Source organism: Salarias fasciatus, chromosome 15 (genome assembly GCF_902148845.1).
Source record: "Salarias fasciatus chromosome 15, fSalaFa1.1, whole genome shotgun sequence".
Taxonomy (NCBI): Eukaryota; Metazoa; Chordata; class Actinopteri; order Blenniiformes; family Blenniidae; genus Salarias; species Salarias fasciatus.
The window spans coordinates 10,530,915-10,551,531 of record NC_043759.1 but is presented as its reverse complement, the minus strand read 5'-3'; the positions used below and the strand labels follow the sequence as shown (position 1 = coordinate 10,551,531).

At 43.1% G+C, this 20,617-nt stretch overlaps 4 protein-coding genes across 4 annotated transcripts in view; 2 read left to right on the top strand and 2 right to left on the bottom strand.

The window, feature by feature from the left end:
• cmtr1 (cap methyltransferase 1) overlaps positions 1 to 20,617 on the bottom strand; it is a 506,633-nt gene that overhangs the window by 382,016 nt on the left and 104,000 nt on the right. The window lies entirely within an intron of this gene.
• On the top strand, positions 654 to 7,603 carry lin9 (lin-9 DREAM MuvB core complex component). The gene is made up of 15 exons (XM_030111096.1): positions 654 to 766; positions 1,590 to 1,622; positions 2,868 to 2,959; positions 3,156 to 3,269; positions 3,670 to 3,800; positions 4,035 to 4,160; positions 4,318 to 4,475; positions 5,100 to 5,233; positions 5,323 to 5,451; positions 5,733 to 5,834; positions 5,926 to 6,006; positions 6,091 to 6,216; positions 6,302 to 6,484; positions 6,668 to 6,765; positions 6,893 to 7,603. The coding sequence occupies exons 1-15, from the start codon at positions 736 to 738 to the stop codon at positions 6,996 to 6,998; spliced, it is 1,644 nt and encodes a 547-aa protein (XP_029966956.1). The 5' UTR covers positions 654 to 735; the 3' UTR covers positions 6,999 to 7,603.
• mixl1 (Mix paired-like homeobox) lies at positions 7,725 to 8,940 on the bottom strand. The gene is made up of 3 exons (XM_030110804.1): positions 8,596 to 8,940; positions 8,389 to 8,515; positions 7,725 to 8,293 (listed from the first exon to the last, which is right to left on the bottom strand). The coding sequence occupies exons 1-3, from the start codon at positions 8,938 to 8,940 to the stop codon at positions 7,725 to 7,727; spliced, it is 1,041 nt and encodes a 346-aa protein (XP_029966664.1).
• Positions 12,343 to 19,822, top strand: acbd3 (acyl-Coenzyme A binding domain containing 3). The gene is made up of 8 exons (XM_030111097.1): positions 12,343 to 12,643; positions 14,455 to 14,596; positions 14,901 to 15,041; positions 15,210 to 15,368; positions 15,497 to 15,671; positions 15,771 to 16,020; positions 16,547 to 16,834; positions 17,666 to 19,822. Exons 1-8 carry the CDS (start codon positions 12,376 to 12,378, stop codon positions 17,878 to 17,880), a joined length of 1,638 nt encoding a protein of 545 aa, XP_029966957.1. The 5' UTR covers positions 12,343 to 12,375; the 3' UTR covers positions 17,881 to 19,822.

The following is a 20,617-nucleotide window of genomic DNA, read 5'->3' as shown; positions in this document are numbered from 1 at the left end:
GCTGGAATCAACTCTAACACCTCACAACCCTGCACAGGTCAACAGTCCCTCAAAGGACAAATAAACAACCACACACACACATTTTCACACCCAGGGGGAATTTATGGTCATTGAAGCTCATGCATGCTTTTGGACTGTGGGAGAAAATCAATTTCAAACCCCACACACAAAGGGCCTGGCCAGTATTTGAACCCGTGACCTTCTCAATGTGAAACCAGAGCACGAGCCACTGCTTCTTCAAGTTGCCCAGATACTCCTTATTTAAGATTTTAAAAAAGAAAAAAGTTGCTGTTGAAGGTAGCCTTGCATTTTGATACATTCAGCATTAAAGTTTTTTCTATAGTCTAAATTTTAATGGTGCACGTTAACGGGTAAAAACAACTTTCTCCTGAAAATGTGCAGGCTTTTTAATGGCATACTGCCTTTTGAATAATGAATTTAACTTGATAAAGGGAATAAAACTTAAAGGAATAAATTATGTAGCTGGTAGAGAAGCGCCTCATAAAACAATGGACGCTGGCTATCACGGGTGTTCTACCTCCTGCTAAACGTTTCCAAAACATTTATGGGAAAGTTAAGCTCATAGTTGACCGTATTTGTCCGCGCAGTTAAACGATATAGTGGTATTTTGAGCGAATTGTAGTGTTTTTATTTCTCAAATCGCCCTCCAGACGGCGTCCCGACCCAGAATGCATTCTGACAAGGTCTTTGAAAAAGCGGCGCGGCTAATTCAAGATGGCGGAGATGGACCAGCTGTTAGACGAGAGTGAGTAACAACACCGATTCAAGGAGTTTGCTCCCCTATATGAGGACGAGTTTAGGAGTGATGAAACACACAATTAGCAAAAACCGATATCACTGTCCAAGTAGGAGAACGGATAGGTTTGGGGTCGACTCCATAAAATAAACGCAGAGAGAGACCGGTGTGTCCAAGTCGGCTAGCGCTTGTTAGCACCGGAGGCTAACCAAAGCTAATGTTGGTTAAAGTTACTTCTGCGTAAACAAATAACGTTAGCTGAGCCCCGAGCTAACGTCTGCTAACCCCACGGCGTCAGCAACAACAATAAAAAACCCACCGCGGCGCTAATAGCCGGTAGCTACCGGCTAGCTTTCACAGTTTACCTGGAGGTAGTTTTTTTTTCTTTCCAGTTTGACAGTTTTTACGTATTTTACAATCGCTAGCGCCCGTTAACGTTGCGTGACTGTGCTTTGTGACAAATCGGCGGAAGAAAAACTAGTATTTATCTGCGAGAGTCCACGCGAAGATCGGTTTATGTGATTACACGTAATCGTTGGCTTGTAACGTGTGTTTGCTGGCTTAGCTCGTTTGTTTGAAGCGATCTGTCCAGCTGATGACAGCTCACACTGAGGGTAAAGGCCTCACCGGCTGCGTTAGCTGCCTTTCTCTCCGGTTACTCCACCTGGCTGCTGTCAGTGTTTACTCCCATACTGTCTTGTATCGCTGACTTATATCTGAAATGTACCACGGAGATCTTTAATCTTACACATTCCCCATTCGATCATGTGTTTTCTTTGGACACCTGTTTTACAATATTAACCGATGCAGTCCAATTTGTCTTCCTCTTCAGGCTCTTCAGCAGAGGCACTTGTCAGTTTAAAAGGTATGGAACTCAGATTGATAAAGCTTTCTTTAAATATATGGGATCAGTCATATATAATGATCTTGAAAAAAAATTTGTCCAGCGTGCACATTCTGTTTTTTTATGTTGTCACATATCAGTTTTGGTGTCAGTATTAAATCCATCTTTTGGGGGTGTTTTATCACATACATCTGCAACATAGGCGATTTGATGGTTGACACTAATTAACATATTGCAGTCTTTAAGATTTAAAAAAAGGTGCTTTTAGATGATATAGAAAGTGTCAAATTGATGATGGAAAAGAAAAGAAATACTTTCATTCCGAAGGGAAATTCGTTGCTCTACAAAGAATAAATATCTTCAAAATGAAATGTTATTAAGACAGAATCAAAGTCAAGTAAGTAATATTATATACAGGGTTAAATGTGACATATATGCTTTGTCCAAAATGAGTTATATAATCTCCTGACCACACAGAGAAGAAGCAGCTGCTGTGTCATTCTGTACTACTCTTCTGTGTTATTAGTCTGTTGCTGATACTTTTTGTGTGTGGATGGATAAAGCTCCAACAAAATAATTTGACAAACTGAGATCAAAGTTCTTCTCAGTACACTTTATTGTTTGAATGTCTCATTAAAAGCATATACAGTAGAATAACAGAGTAATACTCAAAGAATAATGAGACATCAAGAAAATATATATTTACTGGACACTAAATTAGCTTGGTTTTTATAATCAAATTGATGTGCTTTTCCAATCTTTTCTGCATCAACAAAAGTAGTATTAAATGTTTTGGCTGTATAAATGTATAATAAGATGTTGATTGCTGAGAAGACATGAGAAGAGCAGACGATTTAGATAATCTCTCAACACGACTGTGAACTTCTACCTCAGAATGATTATTTAGCTGAACATAAACCATCCTGACAACCTTGTGCCAAACTGAACACTGTAAAGGCAGAATAGATGGCAGATAAAAGGGTCGTTGTATGAATATGAAGGACTACTTATTCATCAGCAGCCACTGTAAAATTGTACTAACTGACATTTGGTATTCATGCACTGTCCTCGTTCTGAAGTGACACCCCACTGCATCTGTTAAACAATGGGAATAAATATTTTATTGTGGTTTAAGTGCTGTTTCGTCTTAGTATTGGCATAAAGAATTGATGTTTAATGATGGCAAATGTCTGGGTTCCTCATCTTTCGGGATTTCAGACTCTGGGATATTTTTGAACTTATATTAACCTCATGGTTTTTTTACAGAGGGAAGTTTGTCCAACACTCTAAATGAAAAGAACAGCTTCCCCAGAGCTCACAACACCAGAGGTCGACATTCCTCTCTCACAATGGACACGGTAAGAGACGTGCTGCTGCTGATGGTTTTTTAAAACTCAGAAAAGTAGTAGTAAAGGAATCACAATATGATAGAAGTTACATTTAAATAAAGCACGAAGTGTCCACAAACTTCGGTATAATTGGAAACATTTTAGTTGATTTAAGAAAAAAAAAATTAAATGGGCACTCAATTTAAAGTTGCATTTGTTCTTTCAGCCGACTCGAAGCTCGAAGAGAAGCCGCTTGTTTCGGGATGAAGATGAGTCTCCTCAGCAGCGTCTCCCGTCCAGATCCCCTCGGAGGAGTCAGAGGGTCAGCACCACCCCACAGGTGACCGCTGCACGCTAAGCCACAACTTCAGGGTTTTGAGCAGCATGTGGAAAACTGTGAAAGAAAGAAAAGACAATATGGCTTCACGGAGCTTGCATTGGTTCCAGGAATATTTGTAAAAAACAATCACCTGAGCCGTTTGTGTGACGCCTGCTGCAGTACGACCTGCATTCTAAAACCTGAAGTAGCGGTTTGAAATTTTGTATCATTTTTATTAATAGTTATGTAATTATTTACAATGTAACAAATTTTTTTCAGTAAGAATTTCAAATAATCTGCTGTAATAGTTTTTGTGCTTTTCTTGAAACTTTATGTCCCTCTATTTATAGGACTGATGGGTTTGTCCTTTTTAATGTGTGCGTGTTTTTTCTTTTTTCTTTTTTTCTTTTTTCCTTCACAGAAATTTTCTAATATTGTGTCCCCGGATAAAAAGGCATCTCAGAAAATAGGGCTAAGACTAAGAAACCTCCTAAAGCTGCCCAAAGCTCACAAATGGTGCATATATGAATGGTTCTACTCTAATATTGACAGGTAAAGTCTCTCTCCAAACACACTTTCCTCACATGCAACAAGAAAGAAATGTTACCACATGCGTGCACACGCGTCATGCTCATCACTCCGCTGTGTACAGTTTTTTCATTTTATTCGTACGGTATAGCAGCAGTCCCGGGTGGATGTACTTTTCTTGGCGCCATTTTTAATTCTAACATTGTGGCTATAAATGAGCAATTCATGCTTATTCACTGTTTCCATGTCTTTCTCCAGGCCACTTTTTGAGGGCGACAATGAGTTCTGCCTGTGTCTCAAAGAGACATTCCCCAACCTGAAAACAAGAAAGCTGACCAGAGTGGAGTGGGGAACAATCAGGAGATTGATGGGAAAGCCCCGGCGGTACGATCTGATCACCACTCTATGGGCTCACACACATTTAGTTATTTTATTCCTTTTGCACTTTTATTTTTAGGCATTTAAGCATTTTTGTAGTGGCCTGAAGTGTCCAAACATCAGAAACTGCTCTTATAGTGCAGCGCTGTGTTGCTCCATCCAGATGTTCTTCAGCTTTTTTCGCTGAAGAGCGAACAGCTCTGAGACAGAAGCGACAGAAAATGCGCCTGCTGCAGCAGAGGAAGCTGTCCGACGTGTCCAGCTGCAAAGACCTCCCCGAAGAAATCCCCCTGCCTCTCATCATAGGAACTAAAGTCACCGGTAAGATGGCGAAAGCAGACGAAGTCCTGGATGCTGTGGGAGTTTTCACAGCTCACCAGGAGAGTGAAGTCAGAATCCTGGCCATCACTTTAGACTCTGAACTTCTATTCCACATATCAATCATGTTGTCAAAATGTGTAAAATCTTCATCATCAGCCAGAATCTGATAGTTATTTCTCTCTCTGGCTAACACTGAGATGCTGATGCATGTTTATTATTATTATTATTATTATTATTATTATTATTATTATTATTATTATTATTATTCTCAGCATTGATTACTTCAATGCCCTGCATTCTGCTGTCTCCAAAAAATAGTATCTCTTACCTCCATTCACTCCAGAATTCAGCTGCACGTACTGATGGAGACCAAAAGGCAGGTTTTAAAATGGCTGCATTGACTCCCCATGTGTTTCAGAATTGATTTTGAAGGCTTCCAATCAGTTTTAAATGTCTTGCGCCTTCTTATCCGTCAGACTTTCTTTTATCTCATGAACCCTCGTGGACCCTGAGGTCCTTTGGCCTTTTAGCTCTTCCAAAAGTGAAGAGAAAAATCTCTCTATATTTCCATGCTGCATTTATGGAACAGCCTGACGGTTATTTTAATCATTTTTTGTGGAACAGCTCGGCTCCGAGGTATCCACGATGGACTTTTCACGGGCCAGATCGATGCAGTCGACACGAGTGCCGCCACCTATCGCGTCACCTTCGACCGCACCGGCCTGGGAACACACACTGTGCCTGACTATGAAGTCCTGGTAGGCCTTCTCTCACCCCGACTGTGTCTTTGCTGTTTGACAACATGTTGGTTCACCCTTTTTAAACATCTGGTTTTTGCAATTTGCAGAGCAACGAACCCAATGAGACCATGCCCATTTCAGCCTTTGCCCAGAAGCATCGGTCAGCTCGCTACTCGCAGAACCTAATGACCCCTCCGAGAGGACCCTACCCGTCCGCTGCCACTCCGGTCCTCATGGTACTGCACGGCTCTGCTGCATTTGCTCTCTTAGAAACAGCTGGAAACGGTTCTGCTTTCATGCTTTTAATCGGCTTTCTCACTAAGTAGGTTTATCTGCCCAAACAGCTGCTTTAGTAGGCAGTCATTTTTCAGTTTATCATAACTGTTGAACAATAAACTTTTTTTTTGTTTGGGAATAATTGATTAAATGGTGCACAAAGATACTGAGCTATAGATCAGATCTTGATTAAACTCTCACGATGATACATCGACCAATCTTCTGCTTTTTTCATGAACAGGAGAGTGACCCTCTGATCAGCCAGTCACCTTGGAGGAATAAGCTCCCAGGAGCCGAGGAGGGAACACTGGGAGGATTTCCTGTTAAATTCTTGGTCCAAGTGGTCAGTGCTTTCTTTCATATGTAAAATGCAAGCGTGACATCCTAAATCTAGATTTTGTGTTTTAACACATTTTTTTTCCTTCCATTTCCAGACAAGGCTCTCCAAAATCCTCATGATCAAAAAAGAACACATAAAGCACTTAAAGGAAATGAACACAGAGGCTGAAAAACTGGTACAGTTGTCAACATCTAAATGATTTTATGTCTATATAGACGGATGTCAATATTTGTGTAACTAGTTGTTTCCTGGTTTTCAGAAATCCTACTCGATGCCGATTGACCGAGACTTTCAGAAGCGATATGCGACCACCGTGCTTGAGTTGGACCAACTCAACAAAGACCTGAATAAGGTGCTGCATGAAGTGAAACAGTTCTGCTGCGAAGTAAGTCAAGTCTTACCCCAACTACTCTCACCCGTAGGACGTCTGTATGAGTTGAAATCCAAACGTATCGTTTTTGTTTTCGCAGCTCGCCCCTGATCAGGGCATGGTACCAGCCGACCATCCCACGGAGCTGCGCCGGCGCTGTGAGGAAGAGGCCCAGCAGATGATCCAGATGAGCACTGCCCTGAACAAGGGGCAGCACAGTCTCTCCAGCCCCGCCCTCACAAACCTCGTCTCCCGCCTCACGGCCCTGCTGGCACAGATCAGGGTACAGACTTTCTGCTTTTGTTCGGGTGTATTTCTGCAAGCAAAGCAATTTAAAATGACAACTTTTTAAAATAGCAACTTTATCTTTAGTGGAAGTTTTTTTATAGACACAAATCATAATATGAAACGTAGTTGATTCGCTGCTGTTTATTTAAATGAATGAATGAGTTTTGTTTCTTTTCAGTGTCTGGCAGACAGTGGAGACCTGAATTCATTTGAATTCAAATCCCTCACAGACTCTCTTGATGACATCAAGGCATCAATTGATCCCTCCAACATCAGGTAATACGCTTCCAAACCTTGATTTTTACTAAGAGGAGATATTCCCAGCCTGAATCACTGACTGAAGTTGAATCCTTCCACCTCTCACTCATCGTTTGCCATGACTTTTGTCGTTCTGTCTCTTCAGTTGCTTCCAGAATAACGTTGAGATCCACGTGGCACACATCCAGAGTGGCCTTAGTCAGCTGGGAAACCTGCATGCGTTTGCAGCCAATAACACCAATGCAATCTAAATACCTGTAATACACAGACGCATGCATACACACACACACACACACACAGCTGTGGAACATTAATGTTGTCTATGGGTATGGTGCTTTCACCGAAACTGTTAGAACTGCAAGAAACAAAAACACACAAAACGGCTTCTGTTCATGTTGTGGATCACCTTCATGTCGTCTGAGTTTGTCTCTCTCAGTGAAGCAGCTCGGCTCTGCTTCGATATTAGGGAGGGAGGAGGTTGGATATTTTAACCCCTTGTCCCCCCCCCCCCCCGGTTTTTATTGCCTGAAAAAAATGTTTGTGCACTCAGCTGAACACACGTCTGACAGTCTTCGCTAAACGCAGCCATCCAGATCTCCACGTGCCAAACATTGATTCAAACTGTTTTATATATCATATTTATTTATTTTTGAGTAGGTGTTTGGTTATGAAACAATATTTTCATAGCAGAGGTGGGACAGCCCTCGACAGACACACTCAAAGCCTGCATCACTAACCCTGAAAACAATCATTCTTTCCTTGAGAAAATCCTTTTTCAGTTTTGTAAAGTTGTATATGAGAGTGCCACAGGGCAATTGTACATAAATGTTTTTGTCTTTTATATTAAAGAACTTGCAACTAAGTATTTGTCTTTTTTTTTTTTTATTATCAAAGTAGTATGAAGATAAAACACACCAAAGCATTTAGAACAATAAATACAGGTTTTTATCCCTTTCACGTTGCATGTTTCTGACCGTTCACATGAAGCCCGTGAAGCCAGCCATGGCCTCGTTCTCCCACTCAGAGTCCGAGTCAGTAAAATCCTGTGCGTTTGTGGGCCGGATCACAGGAAAGTGACCAAAGCGCTCCTCCGTGGCTCCCACCTGGGGGGGATACTGCAGCTGACATCCGCCGTCCTTCGTCGACGACCTGCCGAAGTGGCTCTGGGACGGAATCGGGGGAATCACGACCTTCATCTCCGGCCCGATCGTTTTGTTGGGTGGAAAGTTGTCGTACTCCACCAGAACCTGGGCGCAGTGACCGCTGGCCTCCACCTCGGGGTGGTGCAGGTTCTCCTTGGGAAAACGCTGGATGTTGCAGCCCGGGATGGAAGCGCCCAGACTGTGTGGCCGCGCGTGCTCGGGTTTCGCTCGGAGACAGTCTTTGCTGTAGGTGCAGGAGCCCGGCGTGTGCTCATAGCTGCTGGGTTTGGCGGGGATGCCGGTCCTGAGAGCGTCGTCCGTGTTCTGGTGGATCGGCGGCCTGAAGCTGTCCTGTAGTCCGAAACCCGGTGTCCTGTGCACCTCGGTGCTGTGATGGTCATAACCTGAATTTTTTAAAAAAAAAAAAAGTTAATTATGAATATTTAAGAAAATCCAACCTAATGATGCGAGGTTAAGTGGGTGAAAGTGGACTGACGACCTTTCTCAGGACCCATCCTGCTCTGCATTTGGCTGAAGGGAACAGCTGCGTGCGTGTTTGTGACCTTCACGGACAGAGATGATCCGACCTGACGGCGGGACTTGGCCCTCCGGTTCTGGAACCACACCTGGAAAAACAGTGTGGAGAAAGTCAGAAATCCCTCCGGACTACTTCACCCCCGACTGGCTGGAGTTCTCCGGGCTTTACCTGGATCCTGGACTCGGGGAGGCCGGTCAGAGCCTCCAGCCTCTCCCGTAAATAGATGTCGGGATATTTCGTGTCCACATAAACTTTCTCCAGCACTTCGATCTGCTGCTGCGTGAAGTTGGTCCTCTTTCTCCTCTGGGTCAGCATCGCCACGCAGTTTTCCAACTCGGGTCCGGAGTTAAAGAACTTTGTCACCTCCGTGGCCCCGAAATCTAAAAATAAACCTTGAAGTTTCAACTCCGCCGCGAAGAGGAGTTTTGAAAAGCACCGGGGAAGGAACCACCAACCTGGATTGATCTGTCTGTCCTGGAACACCTGGAAGCCGCTCGCGTCTCGCGCAGACATGATCCCGCCTCGCCTGCAGCCTCCGGAGTGGGCAGAGCCTCGCGTCCCGGCGGGGTTTAAATCCTCCCGCGCGATCAAAGGACGTGTGAACGGACGGCTGGCGCGGCGGCCGGGGCCGCGGAGGTGCGACCGCCTCACACACCGCACGGCCGCTGCGAGGGGGAATCTTGCACGCTCAATACACATCTGCAGAGAAAACGTTTATCCGCTTTGGAATGGATGAGGCAATGATGGACCGGTGGGCATCAAAAGAGAGACGGTCGGAAGCTGCCGAAGCGCAGCCGTGAAATACGCACATCTCCCCCTCCGCTGCATACACAAAACTCACGCTGGAGATCGTAACAACCACGTAAAAGTTTATTGTATGGCTGGGGATTATTCAGTAACGAAATGTACTTGTACTATGGTCTCCACAGAGGTCTGATCTCAGTTTTATAAAGGAATATTGTGATTAAAATGGAACTGTTACTAAAATTCTGTTTGTAAAATAAATGAACACTTCAGTATTATTCAAAAGTAAGTGAAATTGTTGGTTAATTGCCACATTAGTTTTCCAGATGCAATCAAACTGTTGAACAGGAAATGGTGAATAAGAGATGTGTATTTCTGAATTAGATAATCTGTTGCAAACCCTATCAAAGCTGTTTATTTTGTCCAACACTGCTCCACAGTTCAACATGACTTCCTGACCCCTGACAGGAGCATCAAACACCCATCCCAATACACAAATCTCTGTTCAAATGTATTCAGGACTGAGCACCAGGCAGAGTCCTCTCCTTTTGATCCAAAGGGGAATCAAGTGAAGATGTCAGGCAGCGTTTGAGGCCGGCTCATTTATTTCCCCATGTTTAGACAAGCTCTGATGTGATGCTGAATGACTGATTGATCACAGGTCAGAGTATAGTGTCTCCAAAATTTTGAGTATTCGCATTGTTGACGTTTACTTTCTTTGAACACATGAAAAAATATCAATGATTCAACAATATTGTAGTTGTCTGTAATGTCGTTCTTCAGTTGGGTTTTCTTGTTGGCTACCATTTCACTCCACATCAGCTCTGTTTGTTGACACCTGTCGACTCGAGAATTTGCATTTCTTTCACTTCTTTTGTCTCTGGGCCTTAATTATGTATCGGCTGTGTGTACAGACCAGATAGCGATCCTAAAGTCAGGGTGTTACTGTAACTGTCCTGTCAGTAGGTCAGAAAATCCTTTTTTTGTTGATCTGTGGTACCACACCAAGTTTAGGAGTAATATCCAAGCATTAAAATCAAAACACCTTTCTATTAGAGTTTTAACATCTCATTTATCTTTGCAAATGAGCTACTAAGTGATCCTCTGTGATCAACGAAGTGCATCTCAGACAGTAATCTTTAGGATTACTGTTGATCGTTCCCAGTCGGCGGCGGTCCGTGTGACCAAAAACAAAAGCATGTTCACACCTTTAAAGGCTGGGCATCTCCTGGCCACTATGCATTTGTCCTGCAGACAGACAGGTAAATTCTCCTCACAAGGTTACAGAGATACGTTAAAATGTCACTTGTCTAATGAGGTGTCAGTGTGCACGCTCTATTTGTGTATTTGGTTGGATCATTTCAGGCACAATGGTGTCACTGTGCTAGAGAAATGAGTGGTCGGTAGATCAAAGAAACCAGAAACTGGTGCTGCAGATTTGTTGTTTGTGTGTTCACATTATCAATATGACAACAGTATTTTAAAACTGGATTAAATAAATGATTATTAGACACACTCATCATTGATTATCATTAAAGAGTGTTAGGCATGTCAAAGAGATTAGATGTTTGAAGTAGAAATAAACATCTGTGCACAGGTTGTAGAGTACTGAGAACTTTTCAGGTATAAACTTGTGAAATAATTTTTAATTATTCCTTGTTGTGTCCAGCCAGATTATTATCTCATGTTTTAACTCTAGAATTTTGGTTTGTCATGATTCAGACATTTTAAAGACATGCAGATAATCCAAATGTGGCTCTCTCTGTTAAAAAGTAAACCGAATATGAAAAAGATAGATAAAATGTAAGTACTCTGCTGCTTACAAATATAATATTCAAATATGTATTTAATGTGAGACAAATTGGTATGCTATAATTTGCTTTTGTAAGAAATCCACAAATCCTTGTAGTCCCAGTTCTATTCAAGAAAATTGTTTCATGTTTAAATTGAGAATAATCTTCATATATGACATGATATTTTCTATATTGGTTTTTCTAAAAGTCTTAAAGATGCACATGTTAACATTGTTAAAGAAGTCAAGTAAAGTTAATGCCATCAAATTGGAGAGGGAGCAGAGTAACGTTAGTCATTTGCAAATCTAATTTTATAAGACTCTTGATTTCTTGTAGTCTCCAGGACAGATTATTTGTAAATGATTTTTAATTGGTTTTCATAATAGTAGCTAGAACACTTCTATTTCTTTTGCTCGAATGGGAATTATAGCTTACATAATTATTATAATTTACCAAAAATGACATGCGAAAAGCTGCATGATTATGCACAGAAAACTGATGGATGGCACAACTCAGCCTCAAAAGTGCAATAAGTAGCTTTGATTGTTGTTGTTTGTGTCATATATTGAAATGTATTCTAAAACAACATTGTCTGAAGTTGACGTCTCAAGTATTATGTCTTGCAATTCTACAAATTCTACAATGAAGCAAACTGAAGTAACTCGGACAGTTGTGTTGACGGCATATAGTGACTGATCACTGCCATCTAAGGCAGATTTTAATCAATTGATTCTCAGTGGTTCAAATACTGACTGAGCCTTTCTGTGCAGAGTTTGCATGTTCTCTCCTTGCGTGTTGTGGATTCCCTCTGAGCGGGCTGGTTTCCTCCCGCAATCTGAAAACATGCATGTAAGGTTATCGTGGTGAACCTGAATTTCCTCTAGATGTTGACTGTGAGAGTGGATTTTGCATTAATCTTGCTTGCATGTTTTTGGACTGTGGAAGTAAACCATAGTACCCACAGGAAATGTACACAGATGGACAACATGCAAACTCCACACAGAAACACCCAGCCAGGATTTGAGCATGGATATTCTTGATGTGAGAGGAGCAAGCTATCCACTGCTCCACTGTGTGGCCCTTTAGAGGAATTCATCTATGAAAATGTCTCCGTTTTATAACATACCCACAAAAATTATAGGTTGTCACTGAATGACTACAGAAGGACGGACTTTGATTGACAGAGATTATACTATGGTCCATAAAACTCAAAAGTATTTTTCAGATTAATTAAAAAAGTAATAATTTACAGCGTATTATTTGATGGGATAATTAATCAGAAAGCTAATTATATTAATTTGATGAAAGCTTAGAGCCTCGTCATTATTTATATCGGGTGGGAAAAAAAGACCGGAACTTCCGGTCGATCTAACCGGAAGTAGGTACGTGGCCGCTTCAGCAGACAGTCTACATGATGGCGACAGAGGTTCAGAGCGGCGACCTCGACAGCGCCACTTCCAGCCGGCTCGAAGTTTCCATCGATGGCCTCACCCTCAGTCCGGACCCGGAGGGGGAGCAGAGCCGGGTGGAGGAACCGGACCCCGTCCCCGCGGAGCCGGAGACCGACACGCCGGGTGCTGCCGAGGCGGAAGATGGAGAGACTGCCCGGGCTGCGATTGAGGGGAAATGGGGCTTTCCTCTAAACGAGCTGTACGGGATGGCCCTGAAATTCTTCAAAGGTATTTCACTTCAGTTTCAACCGCGTGACTTTAAGGACAAATCACGCTGTCCTTTGAAGTGTCTGCCGAACTGGAACTCCTGAGGTAGCGAGCTGCTAGCATTAGCTGCTAGCTGTCACCTCCGGGCTGCTGCTGTCAGCCGCAGTGTTACATTAGCTCCAGGCTAACGGGCAGCTAGCACTGCTAATGTAGCCACAGTTAAATGATTAATAACAAGCGCTGCAACCTCAAAAAGCACCCATCTGTGGCCTGAAGAGTCGCGTCTCTTATTGAACTCCCTCCTTTGTTGCATTTGGACAGAGTCATCTAGTATATCATACCTAAACCTGGATCATGTGATGACTATACTTACCATTCAACCAACCCCAATACAAAAAACTGCTACATTGCAATTATTTTTAAGTAACGCGATCCCTTGCACTTCTCGGTCTTTTCAGTCAGCCCTCGTGAAAAAGTATTTGAATGAGTTACTTTCAGTATGACCCTGAGTTGCACCAGAGAGGCTTGAAGGGAGAGAGTGAGTGGAGTGTGAAGAATTAGATCATGAAACTGAAAAGACACACGAAATCGTATTGCCTTCATGTACAGTCAGAGTGCAAGGAAGTGCCCGCAATTGAAACCACACACTGACAGAGTTTTCCTAAGTGGAGAAAGATGGATTTCCCACTTGAATATAGTACTGCATCAATTTGAATACAATTCATTCTAAATAAATAGAAACTAAAGAAATCTTTCAAAAATATACCTTATGATATTGTTGTTTCTGTGATCATGATTGCACTCCAGTGGTGATACTGTATTTTATGGTGTCTCTCTGTGTGAAGTGAACCTGACCTTCATCTGAACAGAAATGCAAGATTCCATAATTGAATATTCTCGGAATGAAACTCAGCTTGTGCAGCAGGTAAAAGCTGCAATTGAATACCGCAGTTAACTCAAGCCAGCGTGTGAATGTATGAACGTAGAAATGGAGGTCAGGTTAAGTGAAGTAGCTGGTATGCAAACAGCACTACAGACTGGCTAAATCCTACTATATTATACTATCATGTTTGAGATTGTTCTACATGCCTGGCTTGCCGGTCAATGTCATTTGTATTTGTCAGATAAATACTGTGAGGGCAGGATCCTCCTTTGCTAAATAAGGTTATCTGAGGATAAATGTGATTCATTCTGTTAGTTATTCGCAGTGGTGCTATTTCTCAATGCAGCACTCATATCATCATCATGCTCTGTGTGTTCACATGTCTCAGAGTGGGAACATTCGAAAAACATCTTAAAAGGCATGCTTATTTTTCTGTTTTGTGTTGCTTCGCCTACATATTTGACTATTTCTTTAATTGTATTGAATTTAATGATAAACAGACGGATTTTGGCTAGATGGCATTGTTGCTGGTGTGCTTTTAATTTTTCTACTCTTCCTTTGTTATTTCACAAAGCGTAATTGAAAATTATTGAGTGGGATTCCTTGACTGTGCAAACAGGTTTGGGCAGGGTTGAGACTTGGTAAGCGCACTGGTAATGAGGGCTTTTCATTCTATTGTGTCAGTAAGGGTTTGGTCTGCCTGCTTGACTTGTACACAAATCTATGTCTTGCTTCAGCGAAGCTCAAATAAATTGTCAGTGTGACTGCAGTATTCTCAGCTCTTAATTGCATCTTAATTCTTTGAAGAAGAATATGATGACTTATCACTGTGTTTCAATTACATAATATAGTAAATGTATTGGAATATTCCCAGTAATCTTTTAATACAAGTATAAAAAGTGAGCCACAAAGTCAGATAAATACTTCCTCGTTGCGTCGATCTTTTTAGATAAAGATGGAAAGGCCTTCCACCCCACCTATGAGGAGAAGCTTCGACTGGTCGCTCTGCACAAACAGGTGTTGCTCGGCCCCTACAACCCCGACGCTTCACCAGAGGTCGGCTTCTTTGATGTTCTGGGCAACGACCGCAGGTAACTTCAGCAAACATCTGCGTCCGTCTCTGTGCGCCACTTTCCGGTGAACATTGCCGTCATTTTAGCTGTCAAACAGCGGCGAGCATGCCATTCATTCAGGCACAGTGTTGACACGGACCACGTCACATTTGATGAAAAATCCACATTTTTAATAATTGAACGTGACGCAATGTCTTCAGTGGACGTAAAAATGAATGTCTTTTGATTTTAAATGATTTTGTTTTTACAAGAATAACGGAATAAAAATGATTCTTTGGAAAATGAAATGCTTTTTCTTCTGCATAAATCTTCTTGTGTGCAGAAAAGAATGGGCTTCCCTGGGAAACATGGAGAAGGACGATGCCATGGTAGAGTTTGTCAAGCTACTCAACAAGTGTTGTAACCTCTTTGCTCCCTACGTAACATCCCACAAGATCGAAAGGGAGGAGCAGGAGAGGAAAAGGTGAGATGTCTGTATGTTCTGTGTGTTCAGGTTGATTGTTCAGAAGCAGCTTTCTTTGAATTTCGTTCAGAGTCTGAATCCCAATAGCTTCTCTTGCCATTACAGTTGCGGCATGTATTTGTCCAAAATCACTTTCAGTTCTTAAATTTTGACTCTGCTTTTCCTCAGGAAAGAAGAGGAGGAGCGGCAGAGGCTGGAGGAGGAGGAGAGGGAAAGACAGAGGCAAGAGGAGGAGAGACGGAGGCTGGAGGAGGAGGAAAGACTGAGGAGAGAGGAGGAGGAGCGGAGGCAGGCAGAGGAGGAAAGGCTACGGATTGAACAGCAGAAGTAAGTTTGTCACACTGACTGCTTTTTTAAAACTTTTTTAAAACAAAATAATTGAAGCCCCCTCTGTTTAATGCATCGTCTGCATTTCCAGTATTTCCTTTCTCACTTGCTTTACCTCCGCTAACCAGGCAACAGATAATGGCAGCGCTGAATGCCCAGACAGCGGTGCAGTTCCAGCAGTATGCAGCTCAGCAGTACCCCAACAGCCCGGAGCAGCAGATGGGTCTGATCCGGCAGCTCCAGGAGCAGCACTACCAGCAGTACATGCAGCAGCTCTACCAGGTCCAGCTTGCCCAGCAACAGGTAGGCCGTAGCAGATGGGTCGATTTTTATCTCAGCCAAGTGCATGGCCTGTTGAGATGCACAACCCAGCCTCCGTGTTTTCATCTTCTCCCATCCCAGGCGGCCCTACAGAAGCAGCAGCAGCAGCAGGTGGATTCAGTGGTGCAGGGCACACTGGACTCCAGCAGCTACAACAGCGGCGAACCCATCCTGGCCTCGGCAGCAGGACCCTTGTGCGCCTCGTCGCAACTTACCGGCGAGGAAGCTCCTACGGTCAACGGGGGCCAGTCGGACTCTTACTCGGAGAGCATGGACCGCGAGCCGGAGCCCGAGCCGGCGGAGGAGGTGTCGGAGAACGGGCCTTTATTAGGTTGGTGTGCCTTCATTGGTTTCAATTTAAAAGCAAAAACAAAAAAGGCTTCTCCCCTATGCGGCAGAAGTCCAAATGCCTTCCTCTAGGTTAAACCATAAACAAGCCTCGGATCAAACCTGAAACCTGATTCTTGTTTACTGAGCCCTTTTCAACCTGACCTGAAGGACAGGGAGGAGAGGAGCGAGAATAAATGATACATGATAACGTGCCTGTTCAGATGTCACGCAGCCACACGTACTGCCTTTCAAGATGTGGGAAGTCTGGCTGGAAATGAAAAAAAGCTCTTGGTTTGAGTCCAAACCACACAGGATATCCTGGAGAGTATGGATGCATTAAAGCTGATGGCTTTTCTCACAAAACTATTTCATGGAGGAAGAGCGGAGTGTGTGTGAGACGTCTGTGATGTCTCTGTCCTCTCTGAGCCACTCAAACAGAAACAGCAAGTCTCACCTTCAGCCTGCAGTGGAAAGGTTTTTATTTGCGAGCGGGTCGCGTTAATCTCCAAAACATCTCTCGCCCACAGCGGACTCCCCTCCGGTCATAGCCGCCCCCTCCATGTGGACGCGGCCGCAGATCAAGGACTTCAAGGAGAAAATCCGCCAGGACGCCGACAGCGTGATCACCGTGGGCCGGGGCGAGGTGGTGACGGTGCGCGTTCCCACGCACGAGGAGGGCTCTTACCTTTTCTGGGAGTTTGCTACAGACTATTATGACATCGGCTTCGGGGTGTTCTTCGAGTGGACGGATGCCGCCTCTGCTTCGGTCAGCGTGCACGTCTCAGAGTCTAGTGATGAAGACGAGGATGATGAAGGTTGGTGCTTTGTTTTTTATATTATCCAATTGAGTATTTTCACATGGAATTTTGAATGTGATTGGCCTCCGCACAGCTTCAGACAGACAGAATTTTTAATTGAAACCCTTTGAACCGATGTTTTCAGTTTCGCATTAAAACCATCAGTAGCCATTGAAAAAAAGTATGAACAGAAGTGTTAATACTTTTAGTGCCTCGAAGAAGTTTGGCTTTGTTCTCTTTTTTTTTTATTGCACAGTCACTCATACGTGCAGCGCACACTTTAGGCTGCCGACATTTAAATCCAGTTCTTTCATTTTGTCCATATTTACATGAATCAACTGAACTTGGCTGAAGCCTCTCCTGTTGGAGTCGGGTTGGAGCACAAGCCGTCGTTGAATTTAATGTTCAAAATGTCAAACAAAATGCAAACACACTGCTGTGTGACTGGCGAAGTGCTACACTGGATTATACACTATTTAACCTGCTGCAAACCGCTTATGAAGATGCTCCAGCAGTAGCAGGAGTTCTGTTGGATACAGCACTTCTGAAGCCCGTATCGTCTTTTTACTGCTTGCAGCTCTTTAGTGTGGTTCAAAATCACATTTTCACCAATGCACTAATGCATTTTTTTCTCTTGTATTGTGGTAAAGAGTTAAACTTCCATGGTAGAAGCACAACAGGAAACCACTAATACTGGTTAGGGTTTTAGTGCAGCGCAGCTATCTCATCTTTCCTCTTTTTGCACTCTTACAAATGCTTTTTCACTGAGGTGTTTCTCACGAAATATAATCCTAATTCTTGAAGACTCAGCGGGGGATTCTTCTCTAACCTTAACCACCGTGCTCGCAGGTGATCCACCGAACGAGGAGGAGAAGGCGAAGAAGGAGGCGGGGAAGCCCCAGGTGGACGAGATTGTGCCGGTTTACCGGCGGGACTGTCACGAGGAGGTGTACGCCGGCAGCCACCAGTACCCCGGCCGCGGAGTCTACCTGCTTAAGTTTGACAACTCCTACTCACTCTGGCGATCCAAGAGTGTTTATTACAGAGTTTATTACACCAGATAAGCCTGAATACAGACACATGGGGGGAGGGGGGGAGCCGAGGAGTTTGTATGCGTGTATGTTGGTAAAGATTGGTGTGAAGGCAGCCTGTATGTGTCGGTGTGTGTGTATATATCTGTGTGCGTGTGTGTGTGTGTGAATGTATGGTGACGGAAGTTCTGGACAAAACCACCAGAGGGCGACAAAGAGACACACGTGGCGCCCCAGCCAGTGTCGGGACTAATGTATGTACTGAGACACACCCATGCTAGATCCTGTCATCGAGCCCTTGGAAGAGGAGTGTTCCTGTTGTAAATTCACCACTGTCCCTGCTGTGCTCTCTCTCTCTCACACACACACACACACACACCAAGCTGTAGGACTAATACCCTCCTGTTCTGTTTTACCACTCTTTCCTTCCTGGGGACACTCGGCGAGTTCTGGACTGTGTGAGCCAGCGTTTCCTGTTTGGTGGAAACGGCGGTTGTTTGTCCAGTGAGACGACTGACAATGTTGGAAATCCTGTTCCAGTCGACACGTGCTTCATAACACTATGCCTTTTACACAGATCTTCTGGTCGCTGCCAAGATTCAGTCACACATTAAAAACTCAAGTGTACACACATATGGGAAACGTCCTTTTTGTTGCGAACTAGTCTGTCATTCTCTTTCTTGGTAACTGTACAGATATGAAGATCTGCCAGGACTGTTTCGAGGAAGAAGTGTTTCTCTTTCTTTTCTTTTCTTCTTTATGGTTTTTCGTCAAGCACTTTCTCACCTTTTTTCATTCCTGGGTAACAGTGCGACAGATTGTAGCAGCAGTTGGCATATTTTATGAAGTCGCAGGCGAGGAACGAGTCGGTCACATGGGGGTCGGAGGGAAGTCCGAAAGGCTGCACACACTTTAAACCACAGCGGCGTGTCCTGAAAACTGGAACATCTCAGTTGGTGATACAGTATAAGAAGTTTAAAAACAAATGGATTTATAAACACTTTTTTTTGTTGTTATTTTTAATCTGTGAATGTGTCTGTTTTCTTTTATGTTTCACTTCTTCACAGTTGAAGATCTACTTTCTAATTTCTTTATCGAGTCACGGATCAGAGGTGTTGTTGTCAGTATGTGTCTATTTAAAAATTTTCTGTCCAGAGCTTTGCCACACAAACACTTGACCATAAATAAAAAAAACATTCAAACCTTATGTGCTGAAAGTTATGACACAATTATTACATCAATAAAAAATAAAGCCACAGTGGATTGGGAATAAACTGATGGATGAGGTGTGCTTCAGTCCTTGTCGAGGTGAATGAATGAGAGTACTCAACCCTCTCTTTTTATTGAACCCTACTCTTTATTGCTGCCATACTTCAGGACAGGACTGCTCTGTTATTGAGTTATACTCTTCTGAAACTTCATGGAAGCTGCGCCGTCTCCACAAACATTTTTCTTTTCATCTCTGTGTGTGTGTGTGTGCAGTCAAACTTTAAAGACAGAAGTGGAACATGTTGCAATTTGAGCAATCCTCAATATCCCCCCCCGATTGAGTGATTTCTGTAAAATCTCACTACCTGTGGCTTGACCAAGCCATCGCAGTCACACGTTTCCCATAATCCGATATGTGATGTTCCTTTTTCTTAAGTTTCTCATTGTGCACCAAATGCTTTGAGTTGTTCAAGCCTTGTATGTAAATAATTCTATAAATGAGTTTATGTATGGGTCTCTAGATGTGGAAGAAGGCTATGGTTTTGCGAGTCAATGCACTGTAAAATAAGGTGAATGAGATATACGTTTTACCCTGAATGAAAGTCCATCTTGTGTAGAAAGTATGAAACTATAAGGCTCTATTGATATGACAAACAGAAAAGCTCATCTTTTTGTATTGTTTTGACTTGTTTGGATCTCTTGAGTTGCAAGATCTTTTTGGGCATATATTTAATCTTGATTAAACTTATCTTCATCTCTAAAACTGCACACCTTGTTTTGTTGTGTGGAGTTAATTCTGACATCCACTTCTTCTTTTGTGTAACCATGGCGGGACTAGTCAAATAATAAAGATAGAAAAACTTTTAATCCCAGAAATTCTTTGCAGCATTGATCCACACAATTGATAAAAGTTTAAATGTTAATAAGACAGAATACAAATGACAGGAGTGAGTTTCAGCAGAATAATGCCAGGTGTTTTCACTGAAGCTAACGAGGCAGGCTGATCTGTTGTTGATCACACCTGAGTTTCCTCTTCACCACTGGGGTGACAGCGTTGTCCCTTTTTCCTGAAACAGAGTAGAGACTTTTTTTTTTTTTCCTCAGTTTGAACAAACAAAGCCAGCCATAAAACGTTCTGGAACAATGTGACACCATCAGGCTTCTTCCTTTTTTTTTCCCAGCAGAAGTCAATGTGTCACCGTCAGGCTGTTTTCCTGTCAAAGTCATTTATGCTGAGGTAGGGACAAACACACATTGCCCACGTCCACCTTGGTTTCTTTGTTTTTCTGGGATGCACACTGGTCATTTAGATTACATAAAGCACCGATGCATCAGAATTTTACAGTAATTCTAATATATTTCTCAGAGTTCACCTGCTAAAGAGGAATATCATGGTTTCCAGTCTGCTGAGTGATGAGTAAACTCTTTCCAGTCAATCAGGGTGACTGTTCCAATGCTGCTATGTTGACTGTATGACACCAGGGGGCGTATTTTTACCAATTGGCTCTTGAGATTGTCGAAAACCTGGACTGATCTTGGTGCCTCTGTGTGCTGAGGAGGG

Excerpts from the sequence above, each read along its gene's own strand:
- lin9 (XM_030111096.1), top strand. The coding sequence starts at position 736 with ATGGCGGAGATGGACCAGCTGTTAGACGAGA. Across the intron at positions 2,960-3,155 it reads CCTCTCTCACAATGGACACG|CCGACTCGAAGCTCGAAGAG; the intron begins GTAAGAGACGTG and ends TTGTTCTTTCAG. Across the intron at positions 3,801-4,034 it reads TTCTACTCTAATATTGACAG|GCCACTTTTTGAGGGCGACA; the intron begins GTAAAGTCTCTC and ends GTCTTTCTCCAG.
- mixl1 (XM_030110804.1), bottom strand. The coding sequence starts at position 8,940 with ATGTCTGCGCGAGACGCGAGCGGCTTCCAGGTGTTCCAGGACAGACAG. Across the intron at positions 8,516-8,595 it reads TCCCCGAGTCCAGGATCCAG|GTGTGGTTCCAGAACCGGAG; the intron begins GTAAAGCCCGGA and ends CTGTTTTTCCAG. Across the intron at positions 8,294-8,388 it reads CAGGATGGGTCCTGAGAAAG|GTTATGACCATCACAGCACC; the intron begins GTCGTCAGTCCA and ends TAAAAAATTCAG.
- acbd3 (XM_030111097.1), top strand. The coding sequence starts at position 12,376 with ATGATGGCGACAGAGGTTCAGAGCGGCGACCTCGACAGCGCCACTTCC. Across the intron at positions 15,369-15,496 it reads CTACGGATTGAACAGCAGAA|GCAACAGATAATGGCAGCGC; the intron begins GTAAGTTTGTCA and ends TCCGCTAACCAG. Across the intron at positions 16,021-16,546 it reads GGAGAACGGGCCTTTATTAG|CGGACTCCCCTCCGGTCATA; the intron begins GTTGGTGTGCCT and ends TCTCGCCCACAG.